General features: G+C 37.7%; 2 protein-coding genes across 3 annotated transcripts in view; both read left to right on the top strand.

Moving 5' to 3' along the window:
* The window catches only part of LOC113424417 (rho GTPase-activating protein 27), an 88,949-nt gene extending 77,987 nt beyond the window's left edge, over positions 1-10,962 (top strand). The window contains exon 15 of one of the 2 annotated variants that reach the window (XM_087945705.1): positions 10,829-10,962. In XM_087945705.1, coding sequence (XP_087801831.1) covers positions 10,829-10,892 — 64 coding nt within the window. In that variant the 3' untranslated portion in view covers positions 10,893-10,962. The remainder of the gene's footprint in view (positions 1-10,828) is intronic. The other variant, XM_087945706.1, reaches the window with a different exon arrangement.
* TMEM98 (transmembrane protein 98) lies at positions 10,908-20,565 on the top strand. Its single transcript, XM_026686094.2, has 6 exons — positions 10,908-11,040; positions 11,358-11,489; positions 13,767-13,800; positions 13,925-14,040; positions 15,910-15,969; positions 19,103-20,565. The coding sequence occupies exons 1-6, from the start codon at positions 10,910-10,912 to the stop codon at positions 19,308-19,310; spliced, it is 681 nt and encodes a 226-aa protein (XP_026541879.1). The 5' UTR covers positions 10,908-10,909; the 3' UTR covers positions 19,311-20,565.
* Positions 20,566-21,239: the final 674 nt, after the last annotated feature.

The raw sequence follows: 21,239 nt of genomic DNA, 5'->3' as shown, positions 1-21,239 counted from the left end.
ATTGTCCAGGTCTTCTGTACCATTAATTTTTGTCTCCGGCTACAACTACCCAGCATTCTTTTACGGGATTCGTAAAATTTGAAAAGCCATGAGACAGCTGTCTATGCTCATCATTCTTTCTTAGAAGGCTCTACTTTAGCCTACGATTGATGGTGCAATTTACTTTGTGGCAAAGGCGTGTATGAACAGTATATACATGCGTGTTTTAAGTAGTAATTTATGATATAATGCAAACAACTGCGTCTGATTTGCTGATAACATCAGCAAATGTACTTGGATAATTTCCCTAATATAGTTTAATTCTATGTACTTCTTCAGAAGTTAAAATTAAGATCCGTATGATATGCCTTAATTAGATAATAAAAACTAGTGAATATAGTACTTCTTTCACCTCCTATACGAAACCTATTTTTAAAATGAGTATTACAGCTGGAAGATTTTTGTTCCATTGTGACTGCTTTCTAAAGTAAACAGATATACAATAATAAAACTTAAAGAAAACATACTGGCTGGGGAATCCTGGGAGTAGAAGTTCACAGGTCTCTTAAGTTGCCAAGCACTAAGAAAAGCACTAAGATACAATCAAAAGTTTGTGAAATGCTGCTTTATAGTATTTATTAGACAGATTACAATATACTTCATTCTTGCGTATACTGCACAACCTCCTGCAAGGAAAATTGAACACCACATCTCCACTGAAAGCACCCCACCCCAAATCCCCTATGCATGGCCAGCCCACTTTCAAAGCTCGCCTCTGTCCATCTGGCATCTGTTCAGTTTTATCTTGCTCAGGAATGTAGGCAGGACTTAACAAGAAGGCTGAAAGAGTGTTGCACTAGCAGACAAGGGGCCTGTCTTACCTTCGAAGGAACTTGCTTGGAGGGGCTCTTGGCAAGGGAAGCAGTGTGGCCTCCTCCAGTAACAATATTCCCAGGTAAAGGGGCGAACTGTTTTAGTGTGCTCCCTTGTTACCTCTAGACAAAGCCTTTACCTTGTGGGAGGGGATGATTCTGTAGCTACATTTGGGTGCATTTCCATTTACTTTTGTGAAAAGATCTGAAAAGAGGCAAGAGGTTTTTTTTAATCACTCTTTTGTTTTAAGAGTAAGAAATGATCAGAGTTCACAGACTAATCCTCTTTTAAAAACCAGATGTTTTGCTTCAGAGAAGGCCTCTGTTATAAGGAAGCTGTTGCTAAGGCAAAATTCCTAAGCTTCCTCACTGCCATGTTTCATGTCTCTTTTTAATGTTATGACTTTTACAAAGGAGCTGTGTTGACAGTGGGTTTAGTAATATCCACGAAGTTTTTCTGATAATAGTGAAGTTGTGATGCTTGCATAAAAAGTGGAGTATAACAGAAACTGTTAGGAAAACACCTAAAATAAATTAAGACTTTCTACTGTTCTTTGTTTGGGGGGGGGGGATGTTTTTAACAATTATTAAGTCACCCAAAACTTCTGAAAGCAGCATACGCATTCATGTTATGGTAGATTGCACAATCCACCAGATGTAGATACTGTTTAATAAAAATATCATCACAGGATGTAAGCTGTTCCAAATAAGCCTGCCTTTTGCAATTGACTGATAGTAATTTTGTTAATACTGTTGATGTTCAAGTAGTGCTCCAGATGCTTTGGAAGTGCATCCTAGGTGCTTATTAATGTTGGTATCACTTTTGCATTCTTTTGCCACAGTTCTATTTCTATTTGCAGTTATTCTATTTCTATTACAATATGCTGTATCCTTGTATTTTGTAATTTTGTCCAGTTTTTATTTATTTATAATTTATATGACTACCTACAGTGATTCAGCAACTAAAAACCCATTCAACCACCCCACCGGAGCAGCAGCTTGAGGTCCCCAAGCCCACTGCCAATTCATGTTTTCAAAGCATTCCAGAAAAATAACAAGATGGGAGCCAGTCTTATCTTTGGTTGAGTGGTATTCCATTGACAGGAAGCCACCAATTTTTCTTGGTCCCACTGTGTGTAATGGATGGGACCCACAATTTTCTTTCTATTCCACTGTTTCCAGGTATTGCATTGTCTATTATTATGTAGATTCATAGTTTAATATTGATGGAAACTTAATAATTCAGATCTTAACCAAGAACCTGGGAATTATTGAGATAGCATCTAAGAATATAGGCAGTTCCAAGCAGCATGGCTCTTTAAAATTAGAGTGTTCTGTACTGAAATACTGGTAAATTCAGTATTTCCAGATATCAAGATAATCCTTTAGGTGTCATTCTGAGGGTTCCAATCACAACTGGATTTCTTTTCCATAAGCACCCAACTTCAATCTGCAAGTCCTGGTATTTCTTAATTTTATCCAATTGCTTCTCCTCAATTCTAGAATCACCAGGAATAGAAACATCAATGAAGCAGACTTTTTTCTTTTTAATAATTATCATATCAGGCATGTTACAAATAACTATAATGAATTATCTCTTTGGATCTTAAAATCCTGTAAGATCTTCACCCACTCATTTTCCAAAACCTTGACTGAATGGTCCTATTGCAACAGATTCCTCAACTTTTCACATGTGGATCAAATTAAGATTAAGATGCTTTAAAAGTTAATCCAACTTGTGCAAGAAGGAAGGGGAACTACATTTTTATATTAGACCACAAACACAGAAAAGTATAGCTAACTAACATTTCCAGTGAGAAATTATCCCACTATAAGAACGAATTGATTACAATAATGAGATATGCTTTGTTGTTTAATAGTGCAAGATTTATATAAGCAGTAGAATTTAAGTTCAGAATAGTCCTAATTTTGAAAGTCCTGCAAAACATATATCCTATCACTGGATATCACACGCCTCTACTTTGCATGGTAACTGTAAACTGTGCCAACCTCCTGCTCCATAGTCAATGTACATGCCATCCTTTTTTTCCATGAAAAACCAATTGAGCCAGTATCTAGTGTCTGCCAGGCCAAAAGTGTTTCCAAGGAAGTTATCTTTGTGTTCCATGTGTTCTTGCGCTATTTACTGTGGGTTGGGATGAGGGGGTAAAGGTCATGTATGACTAATGTTATTTGCTCAGTTGCTTTCTTCACACTAAAGTTCCGGTAATGGTGGCAGATCCTTTATTCCTACAGAGTCCAGGTGAGAATTTTTTTTTTTTTTTTTAAAGCCTGTGGTTTCCAAAGTTAAATTTGTTAGACTTCCTATAGCAAAAGTTCATTTCCCAACTACTATACTGTATGCACCATATAACCAAGCAACACAATTATCTTCACCTGATTGCTTTAGCAACTTAGAAGGTACTTCAATTAAGAGTTATTATTTGGGTTTATTTAATAAAATAAAATACAGCCAGTACATCAGTGCTGGTGGAACTGACGAATTAAATCACGAGCATGAACATACCATGCATTTTCACAGGAGTGATCTGCAACTGTGTAGCCTTTCCAATGAATCAAGTACTGAATGCCTTTGCCTCTTTTCCTAAAGTGTAAGTCTCTTCCACCTTGTATTCTCGTTCTCCCTCTACTAAGACTGGCATTTGAGGATGTTGCTGGGATCTTATTGGGCTCAGGGAGACATCTTCAGAAAGTAATGCTTGGTAAAATACTGGCCTTCCCATTCGTGGCAAGCGGGTAAGCTGAGGAGAGGTTGATCTTGACATTTAGTAGCTGGAAAAGTGCTTTCCAAAATCTAGATTGGAATTGCATGCCTCTGTCTGACACAAGTTCTAATACCATGCCATGGTAGCAAAAGACATGGTCTAGAAAAAGTTAGGGTGTGTCTTTATCTTTGTGAGTAAGTCCTGGTGCAGTTGGGTAGCTTCCAGCCTCTCAGTGGTTGGTGGTGATTGATGAATCTGGGAATTGGAACATTGTAGGATTGTTGTTGGTTATGGGATCTTTTGAACAACAGAATATACTGGTTTGTGAGAGAACATATCTGGCATTAAGTTCTTGGAGCCTGGGATGCATTTATGTAGAAATCAAAACATAAGAAGAATTGACTCCATCCAACTTGTCTGGATGAAAGTGGCTTCGTTTGTTGCAATAGGTAGATTCTTGTAGTCAGTGTTGATCTCTATGGAAAACGTGCACCATCTAGGAAGAGTTTCCAGTGTTTGAATGCTGATGTAACAGCAAGGAGTTCTTTATTAAACATGTCATAATTGCATTGTGGGGCAGAGAGGATTCTGGAAAAGAAGGTGCATGGCAAAAGGCATAAAAGAGCTGCTTTAATTTTTCAAAGACTGATTGGTGTGTAGACACCCAAGTGAATTTAATTCTCCTCTTTGTCAGTTAGGTCAGTGGTTTGGCTCTGTGAGCAAAGCCTAGTATAAATTTCCTGTAGAAATTAGCAAAGCCCAGGAAACATTGGACATCTTTGGCTATGCAAGGGGCTTGCCAGTCTAGTACAACTTGGACTTTCTGGGGTCCGGAAATACAGTAGTCCAAGAAGTCTAGTTGTTGTAAATCAAAGGCACATTTTTCTGGCTTAGCAAAGAGGTGGTTATCTCTTAGTCTACCGAGGAGCGTGTGCACATGGTCTGTATGCTGAGCCTCATTCTCAGAGTAAATTAAAATATTATTCAAATATAAGACGATAAATTTATCTTGAAAAACTTGGTTCATGAATCTAGAAAAGATGGCCAGGATATTGCACAGACCAAGAGACATCACTTTATATTCAAATTTGCTGTATCTGGTGTCAAAGGCAAATTAAGTATTCATGGCTTTCTTTTATTAGAATAAGGTAAGCATTGTGGGTGTCTAATCTTGTAAAATGCTTGCTTTCAACAGTCTATCTAATAGGTCTGAAATTAATGGCCGTGAATAACAGTCTCTTACTGTGACTGCATTTAAAGCCTTGTAATCATGGACTGCCCTCAGTTGCGGAGGGTATCACTGTTGTTAGGCCCACTGGGATCTTGCTTTTTGAATATGAAGAAGGTGGAAGCTGAGGCAAGCAACTGGGGGGTGGGGAGGTCATATGAATCCCTTTTGCAAATTACATCACAAATATTATTTTAAAGCTTCTAATTCTGTAGTAGACGTTTGGAATTGTCTCTTGGTAGGAATTTTGACACCAGGGACCAGGTTTATGATGCAATCACAATCTCTGCACGGAGAGAGGGCTGAGGCTTCTTCCTCCCCAAACCATCAGCAAAGTCTGTATATATACTTGTCAAATTGGGAAACTCTCTGTGAACCATTGGAGGAGGGTTGGCGGGGGAGGCTTTGGAGGGCCGATCACAGTGAGAAAGGCATTCAGCATTTTCAAGGGCAATAAATTTTTTTTTCCACTTAATATTGGGGTCATGGTCTTGTAACCAAATGTTCCCAGCACTAGTGGAAGATCGATATGTTCCGCTACAAAGAGAGTTAACTCTTCATGCTGATTTACAGCTAATCTTCAACTTTTGACCACAATTGAGCCTAAAATTTATGTTGTTAAGTATTTGTTAAGTGAGTTTTGCCCCATTTTACAACTTTTCTTACCACATTTGTTGAGTGAATCTAGTTTCCCCATTGACTTCGCTTGTCAGAAGATCTCAAAAGGGGATCACATCACTCCAGGACACTGCAACTGTCATAAATGTGAAGGACTTGTCAAGCATCTGAATGTAAATCATATAACCGTGGGGATGCTGCAATGGTCATAAGTGTGAAAAATAGTCATGTCACTTTTTTCAGTGCCGTTGTAACTTCAAACTGTCACTAAATGAACTGTTGTGAGTCAAAGAGTACCTGCATTGTTAACTTCAAAGGCACTGTGGCATGAGTAATTGGTCCAGCTTTTGAAATTTGGCCATCAATAGTTAGCAGTAAAAGAAGATTATTCAGCCTGCCCTTGAAGGACTACGTCATTCCATACATCCTTGAAATAATGATCTAGTTCTCACCTGCTAGAAGTGTTTATATAATTTTCCCAGAACTGCCTAATTTGTGAAGTGGAAACCATGGCAACAGGGAAAGTCTGTTTTGAAATTTGAAAGAACTGGAGGTAGTTTGGCAAAACATCCTCGTAAACTAGTTAAGTGCTCATTAGAGATCCCAATTTCCACTTTTGGCATCTCCAGTTGATAGATGTATTTTATATCCCAACACATAAAAAGGAGAATCTCTTGGCTGGGCTGTTACTTCCAGGCAGAACCAGTAATGATAAAGGGATAAGAGATATTTGTTGGGATACTGTTGGTACTGGGAAAGGTGATAGCTTTCGCATCTACTGAAAAGGTATGTGGAAAAAGTGATTTAGGATAGAGACTCTTCAATAGACACATATACATCATTCATTTCATTGAAACCTTTCTTCAGTCAGTCTACCATGATAGTGGATTCAAAGGATGTCCCAAAGGTGCTTTTTCAGGAGATAACTGGACTTTTTGGTTTTTCTTTGAAGACATTTCGCTTCTTATCTAAGAAGCTTCCCCAGCTCTGAGTGGATGGTGGGGAATAAAAGGATTTATACTCCTTGAATACAGGTGGTCATTTGCATTCTTTTAGAGAGTCATTGAGGCCACTTGGAGGTTTATCTATGTCAGATGTATTCAACAGGTTCTGACCAGTTCTGGAGAACCGGTAACGGAAATTTTGAGTAGTTCGAGAACCGGCAAATTCCACTTCTGACTGGAGATTTACAGTATCCTTCTCCTGCCACGCCCACCAAGCCACACCCACAGAACTGGTAGTAAAAATTTTTGAATCCCACCACTGATCTGTGTCATCACAGTCACCTGAGTAGTGCAAATGGGTGTGGGCTTTCTTAGAACTGTTGAAAGGACTGTGTTGTAGACTGGGGGTAGATAATGTCATATCTCTCCCCCTCTGTGGAGGGAAGGTTGTTCAATTTTGACATAGATGGCCTCTTTGACCTCTCTTTCAAACCAGCAGTTCTCTCTGTCCAAAATGTGGACTTTGCTGTCTTCAAAAGAGTGGCCTTTGTCTTTTGAATCTTGTCCTGGACTGCTGAATCCTGTCCTGATGGGTTTGTTCTGCTATGTTGTGCCATGCATTTATGAAGTGGTTCTTTTGTTTTCCCAATGTACAGATCTGCACATGGCTCACTGCATTGTACTGCATATACCATGTTACTCAGTTTGCTTCTGAGTATTTTATCGTTGGAGTGGACAAGCTTCTGACAGTGTATTTTTGGATTTGAAGTGTGCACGTATTATGTTTTGGCTGAAGATCCTCCTGAGCTTTCCAGTATTGCTGCAATGTATGGAATGTTGATGTTGCTTCATTTATTGTTCTCTTTGTGTCTGTTATGGAGGAGCTTCTGTAGCATCTTTTTGAGATTTGATGAAAGCCCACATGGAATAGTTACATGTTCTGAGGGCTCCCTTGATGTATTTTTAGTTCTTTTTCTGGTATAGGATTCTGATGACTCCCATTTTGTGCTCCAGTGGGTAGTGAGAATCAAAATATAAATACTGATCTGTGTGTGTGTGTGTGTGGGGGGTGTTTTCTATAAACTTCATTGCTAAGGTTTCTGTCTTCCTTAATGTGTGCTGCACAGTTCAGGCCAGCTAGACTATTTCCCTTAACATTTTCCCATGTGAATTTGATATATCAGTCCACAGAGTTGATATGTTTGAGGAATGCTTCCAATTCCTGTGTTTTGATCTTGACCCAAGTATCATTCACATGCCTATACCAGTGAATGGGTGGAATTCCTGTGAAGGAGTCTAGGGCTTTGGTTTCTACCTTTTCCATGTAGAGATTGGCTACAAGGGGGGCAACGGTAAACCCATGGCGCAGCAGCTATTTTTGTCTATAGAAATCTTCATTGTATTTGTTATATATTTATTATTATAAATGATCAGCTGTCTGAAAGGAGTATAAATTCGTCCATTCCCCACCATCCAGTCAGAGCTTCTTGGTTGAGAAGCAAAATGTCTTCAAAGAAAAACCAGAAAGTCTAGATGCCTCTTGAAAAAGCACCTTTGGGACATCCTTTGAATCCACTATCATGGGACCACCATGACCTTGATGACTGAGAATCTCCATAGACATTGCTCAAAGGATAGGACAGTTAACAAAACAGATAACAAAATAACAGTGTTTGAAGGAACTTGAAGGTCTTCTAGTCCAATCCTCTCCGCTCATGCAGAAGATCCTGTACCATTTCAGACAAATGGCTGCCCAATCTCTTTTTAAAATCCTCCAGTGATGGAGTACCCACAACTTCTGAAGGCAAGCCATCCCACTGGTTTATTGTTCTGACAGTCAGGAAATTTTTCCTCAGTTTTAAGTTCTGCTTTCCTTGATTAATTTCCATCCATTGCTTCTTTTCTTGCCTTGTGGTACTTTGGAAAATAGGTTGATCCCTTCTTCTTTGTGTCAGCCTCTCAAATATTGGAACACTGCTATCATGTCACCCTAGTCCTTCTTTTCACTAGACTACATATACCCTATCCAGCAACCATTCTTTATATGTTTTAGCCTCCAGCTCCATAATCGTCTTTGTTTTTTGTTTTTTTTTTTGCTCTTTTTTGCATACCTTTTCTGCTATGATACCCACTTATGGAAAATTCTTCTCCTCTAAATTAGATCAGTTCCATACCTTTTGTTATTCCAAATGGCCCTCAAGATCTGATTGTCTGTGGCTTCCATGGAACCAAAGATGTATTTAGATGGCTCCATTGCTGAGGTGCCATTTTTATCCTGGATTCGGCTTTTTAATCATATTTGTCAGTTTCCAAAGCTTCTTGAGTTGTTTTCCCCTTTAAGGTTTTCATCCTTGGTATCCTTCCCAAGTTCTCTCTAAATTTGTTGAAATCAGCTCTTTTAAAGTCTAAGACATTAGTTTGATTATGTACTATTGCTTGTGTCTGCATGATATTGAATTGTAATATGGCCTGGTCACTCTCCCCCAAAATTCTTGCCGTTCAACCCCTTCTATCATTTCTTCTTTGTTAGTAAGAATTAGGCCCAGTATACCCATCCCTCTGGTTCCTTCCTCTACCTTTTATATGAAAAGTTGTTAGCTAGGATAGTCAGAAATCTGATTGATCTCCTACTTGATGTAGAGTTTGTCTCCCACTTGATATCGAAGTAGCTAATGTCTTCTATTACTACTGTGCTGTGTTTCTCACATACATTTGTTAACTCATTAGCAAACAGTTCATATATTTCTTCTGTTTGGTTGGATGGATTGTAGTATATGACAATGTTATCTTTTTTTTCTTTTATATTGACCCATATGCATTCTAGGTTTCATCCGTGGTTTATGCATTTCTGTAGAGATTACATATAATGCAATTTCACCTCTTCTTTTGTTAGGTCTGATTCTTTTGAACAATTTATATCTTTCCATCAGTACATTCCAGTCATGAATTTTATCACACCAAGTTATCCCATCAGTTTGGGGGCAATTGGTTTGTTCCCCATATACCTACTCATAAGCTGCTTCTTAACTATTCCAGCACTTTAAAGCCAACAGGTGTTCATATTTACTTTTACTAACTTTCAAATGGTGAAAAAAGAATACTACAGTAAATTAGTACTTATCTGCAACTTTGTTGCCTGAACACACAGCCTCATGTTAGCAGCTCTAACCCCTGCTTCTAAGATATGGGATGAAAGGGAAGAGATAACCATCTTTTTACTATTCTGTCCTGTACAAAGACAGATAGATAAACTCCACAAAGCATCCATACAAAGTCTTTTTTATTGGTTCATCAGGCATCCTCAATAACTACAGTTATGATGAGATTCTTCTTAATGTCCAATCCTTTGCATATCTGTTTTTATGGGTAAAAAGATGGTTATCTCTTTCATCCCATATCGTAGAAGTAGGGGGTAGAGATGCTACCATGAGGCTGTGTTCAGGCAAGAGAGAAGTAACCTCCCCCAACCCACCAAGGGTCAATTCAGTGACCAATCAGGGTTATAGATGTGGCCACATGACATGAACTAGATGTCCCAGGATACTTAACTACATTTACCATGATGCATTCCCTTAAGGGGACAGCTCTCAATTCCTAACTAACTATCCCAAATCCCATTAACTCTAAACTGTCTGGACAGCACAGAGGGAAATAATTGTTTTAAAAAGTGTTACGGTTTTTAAACCTGGCTAGCTGACTGACATAAGGGTAGGATATTGAAACTCAGAAGCAAGAGGTGAGTTAAAGCAAGAAAAACAAACCAATAGAAAAAAAAACAATTTCAGAAAAACTATCATAGAACCAAGGAGGGAAAAGGCTCAGCTCTCAAACACAAGTGACACAGTGGGAAACTGCAGGAATGCTTGGCTTTGGAACGCATTCTAAACTGACACAATGAGGTTGGGCAAAGGTGTCCTAAAAGCAATGAAAAAAGCAATACAGAAAGAAAATATTAGACTGCAATCTGCCAAAGAATTATTTCATTGGAAAGACATTTTAACTGTAAAACATGATGGATCAGATGAGCCATGATTTCATTTTGCTAAGCACATACTTAAGGAAGATTGCATACTACATTAATTGAAGTATTACCAAATATTGTTGAAAAAAATCTGACAAAGGTATATAATACTTCAATTAATCATAAAGATAGTCAAAGAAAGGAACGGATCATTTGACAAATGCTAGCAAGAATAAGTGAAGATGGACACAATATAGATATTTGGATCTATGAGTAGATTGCCCAACATTTCAACATATTAGCAAGAATTTAAATCCCTATTGTTCAAAAAGCAACTTTATAATGCTTGAGAAAAAAGTTAGTGTGATCCGTGTTATTGTTTGGAGAGACTGTGAACTCTGTTCAATACTTATTCAAATTGCTTGACAAAGAATTCTTCTGAAAGCCAAACATTTCATTATTCCTGGTATATTTAACCAGCAAGACTTCATTTTATTCAGTTTTAATTCAGGTAGAAGTGTTTCTGAAGACATCTTGCTGTTGAACTGTCCATTCATTCCCTGAGGTCACCAGGAGCATCAATGGAGACAGTTGTGATTGTAGCCATTGGGGTATTGGCAACCATCTTCCTGGCTTCTTTTGTGGCTCTGGTTGTGGTATGTAGGCAGCGTTACTGCCGACTCAAGGACTTTTTGAATCATTATGATACCAGGTGAGATTATTTTTCAACTGTGGATTCTAGTAATTCATTCACTCTCCTGGGATGTTTTGGGACAACAATTTCCAGATTTTGAAACCAGGATCACCAAAATTAAGGAGTCGAGGCACTGAAGGCACAACACATCTGAAGGATTCCAAAATGGGAATGTCTAATCTATGACTTTTGTTAATAATAAATGACAGTCAATTAAGAGTTCTATGAGTCAGTTTTGATCTCAAAACATGCTGAATTTATTGGTCCAAAGTAAGTTTAATTAGCGGTGTTTTGATACACACAATGCCTTAGATTTCTTTTGTGCTTCCTCCGAGGCCTATTGTTGACCTAATTGGCACGATGGAGACACAGTCTGAACCTTCTGAATTGGAGATGGATGATGTGGTAATAACAAACCCACATATTGAAGCAATCCTGGCAAATGAGGACTGGATTGATGATGCTTCGTAAGTTGGGCAGCAATGCCTTCCAGGCAGCATAATCTGGAAGGGATTGTTTTTCTTCTGCTGTATGCAATTTGGGACAAAATGGGACCAGAGAATAAAGTCCAAAAATCTCTTCAAGTTCTTCTCTTTAAATGTTTAGTACAGAAGTATTACATTGAAAAGGATTAATAGTCAAGTATTTGACAAATATAGCTGAACCAAACTCACACTTTTTCACCTATTTTTAAAGCAATGTTAGTGGGGAGAAGAAACTGCATAGGAGTTAGCTTTTGAAAATACCGTTATCCAACAATCTTTGTTTTTAGCATTCAGCTAAAAACTTAATACTTTCCTTTCATTATCTCAGATGTAAGAACCAAATTATTCAATACTCGCAACACAGGAACAGGTCTGGTTCACAATTCAAAGGTTTATTAAAGAAAATAAGTATTTGCAAACCGGCCTTCAAGTCCCTTCCAAAGTGAATTGGGGTACAAGAAGAGCAAACTTCTATATTCAAGCAATACATTTTATACCCCTGCACAGAATACACCACGCCTAAGAGGCCCTTTCCATACACCCCTTATTCTCTATATTCTAAAATGAGATAAACTATAAGTTTGAGAGTCAGCAAGGCATTGTTTTCAGTGTTTCAGTGTCTTATCTTGGTTTTACTGTTGGGCTTTACCTTGGGAGGATATTACCTTGTTGCCTAGCCTGGATAGATCTTCACGTTCTCCAAGAAGATTATAATAATGTATCATGTACTTGTGACTGAACATATTTTAGGTTATAGGCTGGGGGTTTTATGCAGAAAAAGAAAAAGCTAACAGAAAAGCATCAGAAAGAGCAAAAGAGAATCTTCTAGTCTAACTATATAAATTCCATTATAAAAGAGTAACTTATAATTTTTCTCTCAATTATGACCACCATTAACCTTAAACATCCATTTTGCCTCCATACTAGAACTAGGCCCTTCCTGGCAGATTCTGTTTTCTAATTACGTCTGCCACATAGGTTTTTTGCTTCCCCTCAAAATCCACTAGTAGTTGCTATCTCTGTCCTTCCATGCTAACATTTTGCATGGTCTTATCTCATCTGATACCCCTTTCCTTTGTCTGAGAATGCTGACAATTGCAGGCCCTGTACTTCCAATGCATCTTATCTTTGAAATATTAGTTTAAATGAAATAACGAAGAGTGATTTGGAGGTAAGACTAGACAAACCTAATTCTAACTTATTACTTATTTGTGTAAAATATTGGTATGAATTTCATTACTGTTAAAAAAAAAAGGTCATATCTTTGCACCTTAACATATATGTATCAAGGTTCCGACTGACGAACCCAAACGAGTCAGCACTCCAAGACTTTCAGTTTCCTCAGAGAACGGCTTTATTGAGTACATCATTTCAGTACGGATGATCTTAAAACCAGCTCTGGCTATTTCCCATGCTTTCAATACAATTAAAAATTAGACAGCCCCCTCCCTCTTTGTCACAGGTCACATTTTCCAATTAGGTGTTCTAGCATCTCCTTAGTAGTTAAATGTTCTGGTGTCTCTTTCCAATCTCTGGCCAGTACCTGCAATGATGACCTTGGTTCACACGAGATAGGAGTTGTTGATGTCTGGTTTGACATTCCAAAGCTCCCTCCTCCCTCCAAAGTGTGTCAAGCTCTGTGAGAAAGGAGAAAATTGGCTGTGACTGGCCCAATTCATTCCAAAGTTAACAAGGTGGATTTTACATGTGTATAATAGCAATAGCACTTAGATTTATATGCACTTAACAGTGCTTTACAGCCCTCTCTAAGCAGTTTACAGATTCAACATGTTGCCCCCCAACAATCTGGGTTTTCATTTTACCGACCTCAGAAAGATGGAAGGCTGAGTCAACTTTGAACTGGTGATAAATTGCTGAACTGCTGGCCATTGGCAGTCAGCAGAATTAGCCTGCACTACTGCATTCTAACCACTGTGCCTCTATACCACCAAGGTAATCAATGCATTCTTAAAAGAGAAAAAAAAAATCTATGCTTCATGCCAGTTTCTTTTCACTCTTCAAATCACTGGCTGCAGAATGTGCATTGGTTAATCAGTTCTTGAAGGGAAACTTGTCAACAACTTTGGATGACAAGAGCCAAATTATTCAAGTGAGCTGAGAACAAAATGTCCTGCTCAGTAATAGAAGATCTTGTGTCTGAATGAAGACCTGAAAACTGAAGACCAGAAAATCATGGAAGAGTCCAAAGACTTTTGGTGAAATGCTTCTCTAATTTGCTGCTATTTTCTTTTTCCTTAGGGGCCTGGTCTCTCACTGCATTGCTATCCTAAAGGTACATTTCTTTTTTTTTCTTCAAAAATCATAATGTGAAGATAGAAGGTGCATGGAAGTACATGTAAGTTACATGTAAGTAGCATACTCCTACATAACACTCATTTATCTTACTTTCTGAACAGATCTGCCACACTCTCACCGAGAAGCTTGTTGCCATGACAATGGGGTCAGGAGCTCAAATGAAGTACCCAGCAAGCCTGAATGACATTATTGTGGTAGCCAAACGAATCAGCCCAAGGTGCGAGTTATAGAGAACTTATGGGGAACAGGACTCTGGAGTGGTTTGAGAAAGAAAGGTCCATTTTAGCCTGAACAAAAGGTGGGATACAAACCAAATGAATAAATAGAAGGGAGGATGTACAGAACATTATTATGGGATTGTTTAAACAATTTACTTCTTTATGAAAAGGACTGTTTCAACTGGTCATACTTTGGGGATGGGGATTCTTCCAGTTGCCCTCATTGTTCTTTGCCCTCTCTGTTTTTAATGCCCTTGGATTTGCAGGATAGAAGAGGAAGGTTTTAGAGAAGGGGATAAGGTTTTAGAGAAGGGGAAACTGGGCTGGAATTCTGTTCAAGATGCTAAATGTATCTGGGTATATCACAGGAGTATAAGAAGGAAATGCAGCGGGATACCTCAATGTTCTGTCTTGGGTACAATGCTCTCAAGCATCATAAATTACCTTGGTGACACAAGTAGATGTGGATGACACAAACCTGGGTGGGGGAGATGTTAACATTTCGGAACACAGACTCAAGATTCACAAGGATCTTGACAGACTTTGAGCTTTGGTCCCTATCCAACAAGAGCAATTCATTGGTGAGAAAAGTAAGGTCCTGCACTTAGGCAGGAAAAACCAAATACACAGAGAATAGTATAGATGGGACCTAACTCAACAGTAGTACTTGAGAAAGGGATCTAAGTGTCCTGATGGACCATTGCTTAAGTAAGAGCCAGGAATGTGCTGAAGGTTCCAAAACGGCCAATGCCGTCTGACTGCATCAACAGAGGAAAAGCATCATGATCACAGGAAGATCTGATAGTACTATACTATACTGTAGAGATGAGGCCACACGTGAATACTATGCCTAATTCTACTCGCCACAATACAAAAATGATGTTAAGACCCCAGAAAGAGTATAGAGAAGAGTAACAAAGATGATAACGGGTCTGAGGCCTAAATCATACAGTGAATGGCTAGGGAAACTAGGTATGTTTAGCCTAAAGAAGAGAAGGTTTAAGTGTGATGTAATAGCCATCTCCCAATACTTGAAGAACTGTCACAAGGAAGAGTCAGTCAGTTTATTCTCCATAGTACCTGAGGGCAGGATAGTTTATATTTCACAGCACCTGAGGCAAAGCAATGGATGGAAGCTTGTCAGAAGGTGATCCAACCTGGAATTAAGGAAGAATTTTCTGCCAGAAAATTAATCAATTGGAACAGTTTATCTCTCAGAGTTGCAGGTGCTCCATTGCTGGAGGTTTTTGGGAAGATTGGGCAATCATTTTTCCTGCTTGAGGATCCTGCCTTGGGCAGCGGGGTTGGACTAGGTGACCCCCAAGATCCCTTCCTACCCCATGTTTCTATGGGTTTAAGATGCAGTGAGATATTTATCTTTCTATCTCTCTGTGTCAGGTGCAAGCAACTAGATCCACATATGAAGGATTCAGGTTGACTATTTTATTGTGTTCTACAAAAACTGATTGTCTGGCTAGGAACTTTACAACACCTTCATTTTATCAGCTTAACCTTAACAACATTTGCCTGAGACATAAGGTCTACCCTCTATATGGAAGTAGGCAAAGATGATCCTGGTAATGTATGTCCTCACTAACAGTAGGATAACAATCTTTGGTGCACTTTGTCACACTAAGCTAATATACGGAATGCAAGAAAGACACGCTGAGGAATATTTCGTAAATTCAACAGGAGCAGAGGGAGCAAGCTGTGCTGCTCCCCTGCCATCCCGCTTATACTGGACAGGCAGAGAAGGGAAGGGATAAGTGGATGGATAGATGAGCAGACAGATGCATAGCAGTTTTTATTTCACTTCCTTAATGTGTACATTGTTTAATTACAACTAGCCATCTTTGTTTTCCTCATAGGGTAGATGATGTGGTTCGATCTATGTATCCACCACTGGACCCCAAACTGTTAGATGCTAGGTGAGTAGGCATTGCTTGGGATGGAAGGTGTGATACCTATACATTATTTTAGAGAACAGAGGGCCTCTGTTTGCATTGTATAATCAACCTTCCTGAGCCATCTTTTTCTTTACGACAAATTTAAATTCTAATTATGTTTTGAGAAAAAACAAAAACAAAGAGAAGGGACATGCTATCTTCTCCAAACAGACCTACAACTCATGCTTCTTTTTGAAATGATCACTCATGAGAAAAATGATAGATGTCTGCCTTACTTTCTAACTATATAATCTAGAAAACAGTATATTTCTTGGAGAAATGTTCCCTTGCTGTCACTCCCACATTTTAGGATGTCTGCATATGTGGTCCTTCGGGAGTTCTTCATCAAGTTCCTTTTGGAATGTATTTCAACATGTCTCATCGCCTTTGGAAAGGCTTCCCTTAATCAGTGCAATCTTTTTTTAAATAGAATTTTATTTTTAAGTATAAATTTTTAAGTTTTAAAAACAAGAGTAAAAGTCAATGCAAACTAAAATAAAGAAAGGGAAAAAGAAGAAACAAAAGAGAAAACTAAAGTAAACAAAGAAAAAAGGCAGAAGAAAAATAGAAAAGAAAAAGATATTAAGAATTGGTTTCCAATCTTCTTTACAGGAATCATAACTACAGCTATAAATTTATCTCTCTCTCTAAAGTTAGCTTGTCATTCTCTTCTTTCTATAATCTATTCTGTCTAATCATCAAAACCAGGTCATAAGTTTTTTTTTTTTTACACTAAAAGTTGATGAAGAGTTTCAGTTCAGAAATAAATATTCAGATAGTGTCTTTTCTCTAATCAAGCAAGTCAATTTGACTATCTCAGCAAATTCTATCATCTTCGTCAACCACTTTTCCATTGTAGGTATTTCCAAATCTTTCCATTATTTGCATACAAATCTTGCTATGGTTATTCTATGCAAAAACAAAGACTCATAATTTTTCCCAACAGTTATCCGTTAGTCCAAAGAGAAAAACGTTAGGTCTCAATTATACACTAATTTTCAAAATCCTCTGAATCAGTATATGTACCGTATGTGAATCCAATTTTTTTTTTAGCTTTTTACATGTCCATAAAAAAATTACCCTTCTTGCTGTTCACATTTCCAATATAAATTTGAAATGCCTTATACATGCTAGACAATTCTTCAGGTGTCACATACCAATGGTACATCATTTTATAAAAGTTCTCTTTAAGATTATAACATAGTGTAAATATTAATTTCTTCAACATTTTCCCATTGTTCCATTTGTATATTATAATAAAACTTTTTAGCCCATTTTAACATACATTCTTTCACTTGTTCTTCCTCTTTCATATTCCAATAAAGGTCTACATATTTTAGCAATCATATTTTCATCTTTGGACCCAATTCTATTTCAAACAGAACATTCAGTACCATACATTATTTTAGCTACCTTTGAATCTTTCTGATTAATCATAAAAAGGAAAACTATTGACAATTAGGTCCCTGTGTCATAAGTTTTTCTTTAAATTTAATTTTGTATTTCCTTTGACAGAATTTTATTATCTCACACTATGTTAACCATTTGTGTTTGCCTATTATTTCTCAGCATAAGTAAAATACTTATTTTATGTTTTTGGGTGCAACCTGGATTTGTATCTATTCCATACTCTCAATATGGCACATCTAATAGTGATTTTTAAAACTGACATTAAACTTAACTTTATCATACAACGAATATTCGCACCACTCAAATCTAGGTCATGTCCTTTTAATTCTAAAGGTGTTCTATTTCTCAACACCCATCCAAATAGTAAACTGCAAATTACAATATCAAATAACATAAACCTAATCCTTCTCTTTCCTTTGCTTCTTGAGACAACTTAATGTAAGTCTTGTTTCCCTTGACATGCAAACTCAGATGTATCCTTTTGCCAGTTTAAAATAGTACATCAGTTGTCAAAAATAGTACTGTCTGTAACAAAAATATCATTCTAGGCAAAATATTTTTATCACAGAAATTCTCTCCGACAATGTAATTTCTCCTATCTTATCATTTTTAACTTCATTTCATATTTTAACATATTCATCAATCCATCTTGTTTTAGGCTGCTTTCGTGGGTGCTTTTTATTAAATGGAATGGAATCCATTCTATCACCACCTTTGACTACCTGCCATCAATTCTTCTTACCAGTCCATTTGCATTTCAGTTCTTTTACTCTATTGATAATATTGTATACTTTCATTTGTCACAATCGATACAAGGCTACAAGTAGCATGGAAAGATACATGCTCAGCATTACAATAGAAAGCCATGATAGAAAGATCTGTCCATGGATTAGAGAATTTGCTATTAAGTCATATGAAATAATAATTCATGAAAGCTTTGCTTGCATCCCAAATCATTCTTACCTTTATTAAGATTATTTTCAAAAACCTCTTTGAATTTATTTTTACAACCCTCCACTATTGTTTCTTTTCCTAACGGTAGTTCATTTAATTTCCATCTAAAAAAAATGGATTTCCATTTAGAAACCAACTTCACTTTATTATGATCCGGAAGAGATCTTTCCTGATATCCTTACTTTATGAGCCTTACGTCATCAGCCTTACATTTTACATTTTACACCATTTTTCAGTGTTTTCATTTTTCATGAGCAAAGAGCTCTTCCCGTTTGACTGGCTTGTGGAGATTGCGCTGCAAACTAGTTTTTTTTTCTTCTTCCGTTCAATCTTGCCTGCTTTCCTGTGAGTTTGGTGAGTTTTTTCAGAAGTGGTTTGCAGTTGCTTCCTTGATTAGTGCAAGATCACCCAGCTAGCTTTGTATCTAAAGTTGGACTAGAATTCAGCTTCTCAATTTCCAGCCTGAAGCCTTAACATCAAACTGGCTCTGTGCAAAAGTGCTAGAGCTGCATTAAAAATGTAATCATATTAATGTTAAATAGTCACTTAGAATCAGACAGCATCAAACTGAATAAACAAATACTGTAATTAAATATTAATATTACAATATCTTTCACTTTAACAAATTGAACACACGCCCATGCGCGTCTTAAATACAAAAAAAAAAAGTTGAAAAGGGCTTCTTGGCGGCGGGGTAGGAAGGGCGGGGCTTCGCTCATCAGCCCCGCCCCAATTCCCGTTTCTTTTGCAGGACGACGGCGCTGCTGCTCTCGGTGAGTCACTTGGTGCTGATCACGCGGCATGCCTGCCAGTTCCCCAGCCGCATGGACTGGATCGACCAATCCTTGTCCGCGGCGGAGGAGCACGTGAGCGTGCTGCGCGAGGCAGCCCTGGCTTCGGAGGCGGAGCGAGTTCCTTCTGGGTCGGAAGGCTTTCTGCATGAGCAGTCTACAATTTGAGAGCAAGGGGAAGAGGGGAGGGGGCGCGTTGTCGTAAATGGCTCTGGGCTTCCTCTTTTTCGTTGAGTATTGAGCAGCGCTGATGATTTGGCACAATGTCTGTTATCCTGAGGATGATAGAAGCGCCACCTCCACTGTTCTAGTCTTTCATCTGGATTAGTGACCCTGAGATATACTCGTGCTGGAGGGGTAGAACTGGGAAGGAGGACATAGTGTTAATGTTAGTACTTTTTGTCAGCAATCAGAAATATTTTGACTGTGGCGCTTGTTGTTAATTATAGTTAACAGCCAAGAAAAAAAGGAGGGAGTTTTATATAGATAGACCTCGATTTAAGATCACAATTGAGCCCAAAATTTATGTTGTTAAGCAAAGCAGATGTTAGATGTCTTTCTCCCTTTTGCGATTTTTCTTGCCACACTTAAGCAAATCACTGAAGGTGTTAAATTTGTAATATAGTTGTTAAGTGAACCTGACTTCCCCGTTGACTTGACTTATCAGAATATTGTAAAAGATAATTACTAGGACACTGCCATGCAGTCCCCATAAATACATGCCAGTTGCAAAATGTCCAAATTTTGATCATGTGATCATGGGGCTGTTGCAATTGTTAAGTGTGAAAAATGCCACTTTTTCCAGCGCTGTTGTGACTTAATGGTCACTAAACAAATGGTTGTAAGTCAAGGACTACTTGTACCAAAACTCTTGTGGGTAATTAAGTGACAGTGGCCCATGATTACAGTAAGGACCCCTGGCCCTTGGCGTCTTTGATAGTAATTCCCCTACCCATTACCTACCTGATTCGGAAACACTTTCAAGTTTCTGCAAAACTAATTCTACAGTTCTTTGGATTCTAACTCATGTTTTCTTTCTATATGAAAATAATGTGTACAGTGTAAATTGGGAGATTGTAGAGGAATTAGCAGCTGATTGAGTCAGTAAATTCCTCTTGAACAACTGCAGGTTGAACTTGAAACCATTCAGATGTATATAGAGAGAGTTTTCCCTCTCATTCAGATTTTTGTAATAAATAGTCCTTTCCATGTATTCAATATCTCTTATTGCTAATATTAATGTATGACAAAAACCTCTTATGAAGTTATATCTGAATGTTAGCTAACATCTATTGTTCATCCAAGTATTTCCAGACTGGGTCGTTTCCTGGTTTGCCTTTTGCACAGATTTTTGTTTACATCTATATTACCCATTATCATTACCACTTTCATGTAAACGTAATAAAAATTTCAGTTTCAACCATTTCAGTTTGAAAAGGAAGCATTTATTGACCAAGTTGAATCTTATTTGCTTAGGCTGTTCACAGAAATCAGCAGCATTACTGAAAGAAAATACACATACATGCAATACAGATAATAAAATCATTCACTTTTGACAAGAATCTGTCTTCTCTAACCTTTAACCTTCCAGATGTACTAAGCTACAACTTCCATAACTCTTAAGCCACAATTCTGCTTCATTACAAAATAACTGCTAGAATAATTGCAGCACGATCTTAAAATTAACTACCGTATATAAAATAATGCATTCCAGAGTGCATAATTGCAGAATTCTGCTGAAAACAATCACATTTTCTGCCACACACAAGCATATATTGCTTAGATATTATTTTCCTATAACCTTCAAAAACTGTATCAAGCTATACTTTGCTGAGTTCATATTTGCAGAGTTGTGCCAACATTTGGAGAAATAATTGAAACGCTAGTTGTTCCCATTTATAGAAATTGGCAACACTGTTAACATTACTTTTGAAAACATTCAGTAGTCTCTCAGAAAAGACATAGACTCAACATACAGTCAACAAATGTAATGTTGATAATTGTGTTTTGGTTTTTTTTGCCAATTCAAGGATAGGACTTTCATTCAGCAGTGGTAAGACCCTGATGTAACTTGTTAATGGCCACTTCAACTTCCAA

The sequence above is a fragment of the Notechis scutatus genome, chromosome Z, assembly GCF_049901735.1.
Source record: "Notechis scutatus isolate UNSWTSFEM ecotype Mainland chromosome Z, rNotScu1.2, whole genome shotgun sequence".
In the NCBI taxonomy this organism is placed as follows: Eukaryota; Metazoa; Chordata; class Lepidosauria; order Squamata; family Elapidae; genus Notechis; species Notechis scutatus.
This window is presented reverse-complemented; position numbering and strand designations above follow the sequence as displayed.

What these genes read in the sequence shown, in the direction of transcription:
- TMEM98 (XM_026686094.2), top strand. Translation starts at nt 10,910, where the DNA reads ATGGAGACAGTTGTGATTGTAGCCATTGGGGTATTGGCAACCATCTTC. An exon ending in TTGAATCATTATGATACCAG is followed by an intron (nt 11,041 to 11,357) that starts GTGAGATTATTT and finishes GCTTCCTCCGAG; the next exon opens with GCCTATTGTTGACCTAATTG. An exon ending in GCCAAACGAATCAGCCCAAG is followed by an intron (nt 14,041 to 15,909) that starts GTGCGAGTTATA and finishes TTTTCCTCATAG; the next exon opens with GGTAGATGATGTGGTTCGAT.